An 11525-nucleotide genomic window follows, 5' to 3' on the forward strand; every position below is an offset into this window, starting at 1 on the left:
AAGGCAAAAAAAGAATTTCACTTTGTCCCTGGTAAGAGCCTTGAGCTCGGTTCTACCACAGACCGCTCTCAGAAAGGGCACTGAAGCCTGAAAAGCCGGGAAGTGACCCAGGTTATTTGCAAGTGGATGGAAAGGAAGCTCTCCCTGGCTCCCACTCCCACATTAGACAAAGCTATTCAAGCTACTCAATTACATTTCTGGACCTTTCCTCACTTCCACCAAGCACACTCCCCTCCTTCCACAATGCAACTCTAGGCAATGATCAAGATGTAAGATTTCTGAAGTCAAAACTTGAATTCACCAACAAATGAACATGAATTCTATAAAGCTCATTACAAAAGGGATTTTTGTCTTTTTTCTCTGCTGTATCCCCAAAACTTGTAACAGTGTAATCATTCAGGAAATATTTGTTAAGTGAATTGATAAAAGTAAGTCACCAGAAATAACTTCAACACCCAACCGAACCGAATTGCCTAAGTAGCAATCCATAGTTAAATATTATATAACCATTTAAAAGTTTATTTGTAAAGTTATTGATATGGAGAAACATTTGATTTTTTTTTTTTAAGGAAAGGAGTAACATTCATTACGAAACATATTTTGGTGGGTTTATGGATTTTTGCTTTGTTCTCTGTGATTTATGTTTACAAATTTTATTAGAAAGAAACGCATCTTTTAGTTTTATTTTTTTCTTGAGAACACATCTAAACCCAACGCAGGCATGATTACCACATAGCCTGAACTGAATGTACCTATTATTCCAGTATCCTATATAGTCAGTGTAATGTAGCACTTGCGAGCATGGACTCTGGAGACTGTGTGCCTATATAACTACCTTATGCCTGAATTATGGATCCTGAGTACTGACTCTACAGCTTAATAGCTAATGGATCAGACCAGGTTACTCAGACTCTATTGGCTTTAATTTACTCATTGGTAAAACTGGGTGAAGAGTCATCATTAACGTCAGTGTGAAGATGAAGTGAATTAACACTAATTGAAAGCGCTTAAGAACAGTGCCAGGCCCTCATAGATCACTATGTATACAAGTGTTGGCTTCTATTACTATTGGATTCAAAACCCTCCAGCAGCTCTGGTGAGGATGACATCAAAATCCAGTCCCCGTGCGTGAAGACGGATGGAGGCACGCGGAAAAGCAACGTACGAGCCCAAATAGAACGAAATCAGGCTAAAAACAAGCAACAAGCGGGCATTTAGAGGAAGGAGTGATTCATTCTGAAGAGTGAATCCAGAAGTCACAGGAGCAGTAGTAGCATCGAACCAAGTTCCAAGAACGACTAGGATTTCAAAAGGCGGTTAATAAGGCAGACATGAGCGAAACCGCCAACGATCCCGGCAAAGGCGCAGACTAAATTGAGTTGCTCGTTCCCCGGGACACCAGAAATGCAGGAAAGATGAAGTGAGCAGGCCAGAGGAACGTCTCGTCAACAGAACTGGCTGCAGACTGTTTACCACGCAAAATGCCGCGAGACGGAAGGGGGCCAGTAAGGATAACAATACGCAGTAACAATAACAATCCACGCGAGGTTCCAAACTGTAGAAAGGAAATAAAAGAAGAAAGGTTTCGTGAAAAAAGCCAGAACACCACGACCCGTCGCTGTCCGCCTTCCTCCGGGTGCCGACTTCGCAGACACGGAGACTCGGGGCCCACACACCACCAAACAGCGCCTCCGGCGGACAGCGACACCAGGACACGCCGCGCGACGGCCTAATCTGGCGTGAGAACTACAACTCCCGTGAGACCAGGGGCCCGCACTTGCGTGACTTCCTCTTCCGGCACGCCCTCACGCGCCCCTCAATCGGACCTACCAAGGAGTGGGCCTGGCCGTGAGCGCGTGACCCCGCGTGACTCTGCGTCCTCATTGGCAGGAAGGAACCCGAGAAGGCGTAACTGAACTTGAAAATATCGATGGTGACTGGAGTTGATAGGACAAGGGCGGAGCTAGGCGCGGCACAATACTAGCCAATCAAGCGTGTGGGACCAGCCGGGAAACCGGGAAGGGGAAAGGGGCGAAATGATTCTATGTCACATGCCGCGGGGTCTAGTGGGAGGAGTAGTTGCCCCGCGGCCGCCAGGCACTTCCTGTTTCCGGTTCCCGGAGTGGGGCCCAGCGAGGCGCCCGGGGGACCGCCGGCCTCTGACACGAGCTCTGGGCCGCGGGTCTGCGGCTGGCCGCTCGCCAGCCCTGTCTCCCAGCCCCGGCCGGGGTTCACCCGGGGTTTCTGAGCTTTGGCTGCTCCGTTTGCCCGTGACACGTGAGTACGCGGGGCGTGGAGGAGGAGGGGGCTGGAGAGCGCTCACACCTCGGCGTCTGTAACCGGGCCGGCGCCGCTAAGGCTCCTCTGGCCAGCGTATTAGCCAGAAATCCACCTAGGAAGCCTACGGCGGAAAGGAGGCGGAAGTGTGAGGGCAGGGAGTCACAGGGTCCCGAAGGGAGTGGGGGAGAAAGGACCGACCAAACCGGAGAGGGAATTGACGTGTATTTGGAAGGCAGCGAAATGAAGGTCCCTGGGCGTGGAGGCCGTTTGAGGTGATACTGGATGCCTGTAGCAGGAATTTGGGCCTGCGTCGCAGATTGAGATCAAGTGGCATCATCTGGATGGAGGGCTTGAGCAGTTGGAAAGTCAGAAGACCAGTCGGAACAAGAATTTCTAGAACCTTGGAAAAGTTTGAGGGGGATGCACTTATGGTATGAAGAATTCTAGCTTCCACCCTTGGGACAGAGACTACTTCTATGGCTTTTCAACATGTGGCCTTTTAGCACATTACGGCTGCCCTTCTAAAAGTGTAGGCTACTGGAGACACGAGATAAGGACTACTACATCAGAAATGAGCCGGGGAGAAGAAAGTAGAAATTCCATTTAAATATGGAAAAATGCTCATGACTAGTCTTGAAGGGGTGGGGATTGAGTGATACAAAGGCCCAGTGATGGACCTGCTTCCCAAATCCTGGCTGAGTCATCCCACTGAAGAGGAATAAATTAGCATTACTAAGGGATTTTCAAGATCTTAGGCGTTTTTTTTCCCTTTGTTTCCAAAGTATCTGGACAAACTCTTGCACCTTGAGAATCTTATTGTAGTGCATTAGAAAACACAGTGTAGCCCTTGGATTTCATACTCTTCATAATACATTTTGCACCCCTGTGTTTATCAGGAAATTTCCAGCAAATGCCTTTATGCCCTGAATGGTCAAATTTGCCCCACTAACTTCATACATCTTTAATACTTGTATAACTTAGGGTAAGTAACTTAACTTGTGTATGCCTCAGTTTTCTCATCTGTAAAATGAGAGCAATTTGCCTACTTTTATGGGTTGTGAAGATTAACAGAGTCTAGATGAAGCACTTAGATTATATACCACTGAATCTAAAAGAAGCAACTCAAGCATAGCCAGACCTTAAACGGGAAAGAGAAAGAATGTAAGTTTATTCTCATCCTCAATTTTTAAACCAATAAACAAATGAAAGATAATTCAGCTCAACTAATGCTTTTTTTTTAATGCTTTGTCCTTTTCCAATTTTGTGAGATTCGTTGTTCTAATTTGGGAAATCAGCTACTGTTAACAGATAAGGAACTAGCTTTGAAAGCAAAGAACACAGCCATCTGTATAAGATTACTCCAGAAAACTGGTCCTGGAAAAAAAATTGTGATAGCCCATGATGTTGAAGTTTTAAATTAGGTCCTGGGAGAAAAGGAAAAATGGCATGTTAAATCAATCTAAGAAAACTAGTCTCATTTTTTAAGTAACTCAGCTGGTCAAGTTGCATTGAGCAAGGAGTTAATTTAGGGAAGGTAGGAGTTTGAGGACTGAATTCTTTATTCCACGTCCTATTCAGTGAACTATGTGAAGGAATCACTTCCCCTTCTTGCTTTGTCAAAAAGAAAGCAAAGCTTTGGCTGCCTACTCTGATCCCCAAAAAACTAATGTGAAGAAGATGCACATGAAGTGATTAAGTATAGACCATGATTAAGTATAGACCATGAGATCTGGGGCCAGACTATCTGGTTCACTAGCTGGGTCTTGGTTTTCTCATCTGTAAAATAAGGACCATGGTAGTAATGCCACATAGGGCTATTGTAAAGATTAATTAGGTAATGTATATTAAGTGCCTCAAACAGTGCCTGGCAGAAGGCAACCACTCTCTTAAAGTTTTGCCTATTGGTATTTCATGTGTTTATGAGGGCCTCAGATGCTACAGCTGGCTGTAATCCATGAAAAAACATTATTATTACTGTAGTGAGTTGGTGTTTGGAGTACACGAAGTCAGGGAGACAACTCCCCAAGTATTTGTTGCCCCGGTGGAATGTGGGAAGCAGAAAGTCAGATGTTTAGGGGAGAGGAGAAAATCATTCAGAGCTTCCATTTTCCTATCTTTAAACTTATTAGTACCCATTAAATTCTGCCTATTTCAAGTTTTACATTATAAAAATTCAGTGGAGTCAGTGGACCAGCATGAAGAAGAATTAGAGAACATTAAAGCATATTCCAGCCAAAGTCCAGATCTGCAGTACAGAAGCATTTTATTGTAAGTGAGAAAAGTTTGGAAGAACTACTTGCTTCTTGCAAGGGTAAATCTGTGTGTCCTGGTTATGAAGGTGGATTAGAGAAAAAATTAGTTTGGGAAATGGAGCCTTGGGTTTCCATTCCGAGAGAAGTACAAGCCCCAGGTGGATTGGATTTACTATACTGTAAAGTGACTTGGTGATTCCCAAGGGTTGTCAACAGATTGGAGTGTAGAAGGACAACTACACTTGTCTAGAAATCTAGAAACTCCTGAGATTTGTGGCTTATAGAGCCTGAGGTGAGTTATGGAAGACTTCTTCAAACCACTTGTTTCAACTTAGTGAATTTTCTTCCTATAATTAAATGGACTGAATGGTTTTTCAGAAATGAGACATTAAAGTAGATAAATGTCAAGCTGTAGGTGTTTATGGTGAATATGAATGAACACTGTTGGATGCTCTGAATATTGAAATGAGAAGTTACGGCTCCAAGTATTCAAGTCTCTTTCTCTATTTTACATCTTCCTTAATAATTTCCAGCTAGACCTTATCAAGTGTTAAGCTGTAATTTGAGTGTTATCTTAGGGCCATTATTTATGAACTAGGATTAAACTTTAAATAATAGGATCTCTCAGTCTTTCACTAAACAGTAAAGAGGCAGGAATGTCTCCACCCAGGCTGTCATAATTCTTCTTTGTTCCTTCCTTTCCTCTTCTCATCCCTATAGTTTGTTCGGAAAGACCCACCTATGAGACTGAAAGTTAAGGTGTATATATATATATAGTTTCCTGATAAAGGTGCTCTTGGCACAGATACTAAAATGTACTGTTTGTTGCATACCCTAAAAAGTCCTATAGTTTCTGGGTTGTCAGAACACTCCTCCTTGGCAGCACCTAAGTATTCCCTAGGCCATTGGTTGGTTGATCCTTCTGACAATTTCTAGGATGAAAAATGGGTCTTTCTCCCAGTAGAGCTGAGGAGGTGTTAAACTGCCTTGGAAGTTGAGGTGGTCTTGTTTCGTGCACACCTTTCAGTAATCAGCAACAATCTCTAGACACTTAACTCTTCACCAATGCCACCCTCTTTGTTGAATGCACATTATGTCCCTATCCTGAATGGGTACAGGAAGGAGAGGAGGTGAGTGATGGTATCTGGTAAGGATGTCAGCTAGGAGGACACTTTCAAAATCAGTTTGAAAAAGAAAAAGAAACCTAGAGATTTAAGAATCCAATTCTGAATATCAAAGGACAGGAAAAAATAACTTGGGTGAGAGCTGAAAGCTTGAAAAAGATACACATAAGGTAAACCCATCATCATATTAATGAAGAAAACTGGTTGCTGTAAAACAGGTGAGGGAAAGAAAAGAGAAGGAAAAAAAGGTAAAAAAATGCACTTATTACCCATCCATATGCTTGATCTCTCTCTCCCTTCTCTCCTGATCCTCCTGCCATTCCTCAGCACGCATACCTGCCCCGGAAAGGATGCTCCCCCTCTGCAGCTGCTGGAGGACTCGGCTGCTCCTGCCGCTGCTCCTGGCTGTGGCCATCAGAGAAGCATGGCAGGCAGAAGAAAAAACCTGCGACCTGATAGGAGAAGAGGGCAAAGAGTCAGAGAAAGAGTTGGCTCTACTGAAGAGGCTGAAGCCACTGTTTAATAAAAGGTAAATCAGAAGAATCTTAAAGGCCTGGAGAAAATAACTATTTTAAATAAGAATCTTTTCCTCTTATTACTGAATATGGAGAGAATACATGTATAATAACCTCCTCCAAGAGATGGTTCTTATCTGAACTTCCAACAGTATGGACCTTCCTTGGCCATGGTATCTTGTTTTTTTTTATGATATAGAGGAAGCCCATGGCCCAGTTTTTAGTAGCCATGCACAATTCTATTACGCAGTAGACTAGTTCCTTCCAAGACTGGATCCAAGAGACCAGCTTGTAGGAACTACAAGCATTATTTGATAACTTCATGTAATAAGACTTTAGAAGTATCAGATAAACATGTTTAGGCATATACATGTCATTTTAAGTGTCAAGAATCTTTAAGTATATAAATCTGCAGATGATCTCTAAGGACCAAGGGAACATGGGATACTTCCCATGAACATAGACCCTTATTCACAGGGAAAGAGTAGCTAACACAGCAGGTATTCTAGAAACATCTAAAATATCTAGCTGTCTTGGGTGGTGTATTTTAATCAGTCATGATCAACAGTTAGAATGGTCTGTCAGGGTCTTGGATTCTCATGATTCAGCAATTATTTTTCACTGTTACATTTAGCTCTGATACCAGATAAATTGAATATGTGCCCTTTTTGGTGGGGTGGAGGTTTAAAGGAAGGGAGGCTGCTTGTCTGAAGGCTGATAGCCAGTAACTCTCCTCTTCCTTCTTTCTCCTCTTCTCCTTACAGCTTTGAGAGCACTGTGGGCCAGGGCCCAGACACGTATATCTACCTGTTTAGGGTATGCCGGGAAGCTGGCAACCACACCTCTGGGGCAGGCCTGGTGCAGATCAACAAAAGTAACGGGAAGGAGACAGTGGTAGGGAGACTCAATGAGACTCACATCTTCAATGGAAGTAAGACTCTCCCTGTTGGTTGATTAATTGATCCCAAGTCAATTGCTCTGGCAATCCTGAAAGTCTCAGCCTTTTGCAGTTTCTTCAGAATATCATGTGGTATGTGGGGTTCAGCACATCTGAAAATCATACACTTTGAATCTGGCTAATTTTAAATCTGAGCCACAGGATACCTAGTTCTCAGGACATTGATGTTTGTGTTCAGGATAGTGAACGGCTTTGCAAAAAGAAGAATCTAGCTGGACTTCTATAGCTTGGAGTCCTTTTATACCTATTGTTTCCATGTTAAGCTTGAAAGTACCAACTCTGACCATTTCTCATCAAGTTAGTGAGGCTTTGCCAGTTAGATATTAAGAGTTAAAGCAATTTTTTTGCAAATCAGCCATTCTACAAAAATTCTGCACCAACTTTTATACTATGCTGGTATTTCTCAAAGGTTATAAAGTTGTATTGCTGTAAGGGACACTGTGAGCACATGTGGTCTGATTTCCTCCCTTAAGCAGATAAATAGGTAAACTATCCAGTGTAGATATTTGCTTCTATAAACAATATAATAAAAAATAACATCAAGAGTTTAGATCTACGGTCTAGGCTTTGACCCAGCTCATACTTACTTGTCCTGTGATTTTGAAAAATGATTCCTCCTTTTTGACTTTTCATTCCAAATTGGAAGCAGAATCCTTACTTCACAGGACTGTTGAATCAAATGATAATCTTGTAAAAGAAATTTGAACACAGTAAATACTAAAGAAAAAGAAATGTCTCCTAATCTTAAAAATCATACACTTTGAATCTGGCTAATTTTAAATCTTAGGCTTTCCCCTGCCACCCAGTAACTATGGAACCTCTTCTTTTGATGTTAGCAGCTGTTCAGAAATGTGAATCGTTGTTAAGGTATGGATTGTAATTGTTTTTGCACTATCAGTTGCCTGCATTTAATGTGGAAAACGGAGATTATTCTTACATGAGTACCTGATTTTTAGCTGTCTTAACAAGGGAACACAAAACTAGTAAAGAAGCACATTATACTTGGTATTTCTGGTGATGAGAATTATTTTTATTAAAACCAATTTCATTGGACTCAGTTTCATGCTGCCGTAGGATTCAGGTCTATCTCTGCTTTTCCCCAACCCCAAGGCTTCATTTTCCTTGTCTCTCCTCAGGTAATTGGATCATGCTTATCTATAAAGGGGGTGATGAATACGACAGTCACTGTAGCATGGAGCAGCGTCGTGCAGTGGTGATGATCTCCTGCAATCTACACACGCTAGCGGTGAGGCACCCTGGAGCCTGTGAGCCTAGAGGGGAGAGGAGGAGACTGTCCTTAGGTGGGAGAGAATTTCCAGAGGGGCAGGATACACTGGACAGAAAAGAGCAAACTGGAAGTTTAATTTTTCCATGTCACAAATACCCATCTTCCATCACCCGTGGAAAATAGGGTATTGAACCAGGAAGAAGCAAATGTTTTTTTTGGGTTTTGTGGGGGTTTTCTTTTTTTAAATAGGACTCAAAAGAAAACACTTCACAACGTAAATGTTGTGTTCTGTCCTTTCATCATCAGGACAATTTTAACCCTGTGTCCGAGGAGCGAAACAAAGTCCAAGATTGTTTCTACCTCTTTGAGATGGATAGCAGCCTGGCCTGCTCCCCAGAGGTCTCCCACCTCAGTGTGGGTTCTGTCTTACTTGTCACGTGAGTACTTCTTCCTTTATCAAAGCCTTTTTTTAAAAAATAGTAATTACTTGATGGACTATGGGCCCAGAATATGGGCATATTTGTCATACTGTAATTGGAGAGGAAAGAACTGTGTGAAAATCCTCTTTAAACAGGGACTATGGAAGGTTTAAAAAATGAGATTTTATGTTTTGCCCCCAAGAAATATTTGTGTTTGAGGTGCTTTTTTTTCCCCCTACTGGAGGGCTGAACAGTTTTTGATTGTAGAACTTCTGGAGAAAAGGAATTGTGTATCTTACAGCAGCTATTTTTAGCTGTCAGTCAGAGCCACATAGTCTTATTTTTTTCTGAAACTTTTGCTTTTCTGACTGACAGCACTCTAATTGGCTGTCTAAAGAAGCTACCAGATCCCCTTTAAGATCACTACCTTTATTTTTTTAATGGAACACAGTTGGGGAAACAGTGAATAGAGATTATCTTTAGTATCTGAGTTTTTAGTATATATGTCTGTCTTCCTCAACAGGTTTGCATCACTGGTCGCAGTCTATATCATCGGAGGGTTCTTATACCAGCGACTGGTGGTGGGAGCCAAGGGAATGGAGCAGTTCCCCCACTTAGCCTTCTGGCAGGATCTTGGCAACCTGGTAGCGGTAAGTAACAGGGCAGCTGGCTGAGTCTGTGACTTGCATCCAAGGTTGAGTCACAATCCTGGGCTGCCCAGACTTAGGGGTTTCCTGAGACACAGGACCTTGGGTGCTAAAACCAAAAGTCCCTGCAAACCAAAGACAGTTGGGTGCCCTAGTACAAAATATTAAGTAGCAGAGCATCTTAGTCTAGCCTTGCTAAGATTTAGCTGGAAGAGCAACACTTGCTTGGGTTTAGGCATCTGATATAGCTGTTAAGGAGCCCAGGTGGGGAGGTGAGACCTAATTAGAATTTTTCTCACTTCCCCCGAATTGAATTTAGGCTGATCCTGGGAGCTCCTGGGTTCTCTCTTCATTATTCCTGGAGAAAACTAGTTTTTGCCACCTTCTTAAACCACAAATAAGATCTGCCTTACCCCAAAGTCAGTTATTCCAAGTTAACTTTTCCTTCCTTTGCTTTTTTCACTACAGGATGGTTGTGACTTTGTGTGCCGTTCTAAACCCCGAAATGTGCCTGCTGCATATCGTGGTGTGGGGGATGATCAGCTGGGGGAGGAGTCAGAAGAAAGGGATGATCATTTGTTACCAATGTGACTGCACTTTAAATGTCCAGCTGCTTCTTCAGTCCCCCAGACCAAAGCATACTCTGCCAGATTTCTGAAGCAGTCTCCACTCGTCTCTTATCTCACCCTTAATATTGCTCTTGCTTTCCAGTTTGCTTTTGGTTTGCATCCTCTTCTTACGAGTAGAAATGCCTTCCCTTTATTCCCTATTTTGTTTTTCCGCCAGAGAGGTGCAGTTGTTAAGACAGCAGTGATATAACAGGGCCTGTGACAGTGGAGGCTATTGCACTGTCTCTTGGTATCAGAAGATACAAGGTTGGTTATAGTGAGCCAAAGGGTGAGGCAGGCTCCCTGACCCTCTTTTTTAAACACATTTTCACAAGTTTTTGAGACACTGGATTTCTTTAATTAAAAAAAAGAGCAAAGAACCGTTATTTATACAAGGTGATTGCTTTCCCACTGTTCCGTCCATACAGCAGTCTCTATAAGAATTGGAATTCCTGGCTGTTTGGACTACTTTGCAGTGATTACATGGTGGCAGTCCAACTACTGCCATTTGGGCTGAGCCTCGAGATACACATTCACTTCTCCCACCTCTGGGATTGGCACAGGAGGAATGTGAAATTCCCCAACTGGAGGATTATTTAGGTTACCATCACATCACTTGTCAGCACTGAAATGACTTCGTAGCTGTAACTGGGCCCTGGATTGGGTTCTTGTGGTTATCAGTATATAGCCAAAATGCCTAATCCAGAAGCCATGTTTTGTAAAGGGAGATTGAAACTGACCTCCCATGCTGCAGGGGGTTCCAAAGAGGGGAGGTCTGTTTACTTTGTAGTAGGATCTCCTTGATGGCTTTCCTCTCCCCACTGAAGAGTACAGCTGGTCAAGCTTTTCTTCCAAGCTGTTTCCCTCTTACCAGTATTTCTGAACATGTTGCACTTTCTTCCCAGGCATATTCACTCTCCCTACCCCTACCTGCCCCCGACCCCGTCTTCTGGAAAGGGAAGCAGAAGTGGTACACTTAAGAGGAAGGGCCCTGCCATCCTCTGCTCTGGGTGTGGAAGGCTGCTGCACCTGTCCCTTCTGGCTCAGGGAAGTACCCTCTTGCCCACAGCATTTCTGTGCAGAGAGGTCTTTAATCATCTGATGCTTCCAACTTTCTGTTTAGACCATGTGCACAGAATCTGGCCTGATCTTTCTGTAGTAGTGAACCTGGGTCACTGAAGAGTAACATGGCTCCACTGGACACAAGAGGAAGAATAGGCAGGGCCCTTTTAAAGCCTTTAGAGAAGAAAAGTGAGATTATTTCATCTTTGAACTTCTAAATACTATGGGAGTGATACTTCTTTTTCTTTCTAAACAGGGAAATGTTATAAATGCATCTTTTTTGTTAATTTGTTTGCATACCTCCCCCACTCGTGTTTTAAATGAAAAAAAAACCTACACTTTTTGTACAAAAGCACTTAAAAGATTTTTTTTAAAGTGTCGGTCTAGTCATTTGTGTGACACACACTGGAACAGAGTAAGAGACAACTGAGA

At 42.9% G+C, this 11525-nt stretch overlaps 1 protein-coding gene across 1 annotated transcript; it reads left to right on the forward strand.

Annotated features, from left to right (window-relative positions):
- The first annotated feature begins 2020 nt into the window (after positions 1-2020).
- On the forward strand, positions 2021-11471 carry M6PR (mannose-6-phosphate receptor, cation dependent). Its single transcript, XM_017658851.3, has 7 exons — positions 2021-2277; positions 5984-6185; positions 6936-7102; positions 8266-8375; positions 8664-8794; positions 9300-9426; positions 9892-11471. The coding sequence occupies exons 1-7, from the start codon at positions 2037-2039 to the stop codon at positions 10012-10014; spliced, it is 1101 nt and encodes a 366-aa protein (XP_017514340.3). The 5' UTR covers positions 2021-2036; the 3' UTR covers positions 10015-11471.
- Positions 11472-11525: the final 54 nt, after the last annotated feature.

This window comes from Manis javanica, chromosome 15 (genome assembly GCF_040802235.1).
Source record: "Manis javanica isolate MJ-LG chromosome 15, MJ_LKY, whole genome shotgun sequence".
In the NCBI taxonomy this organism is placed as follows: domain Eukaryota; kingdom Metazoa; phylum Chordata; class Mammalia; order Pholidota; family Manidae; genus Manis; species Manis javanica.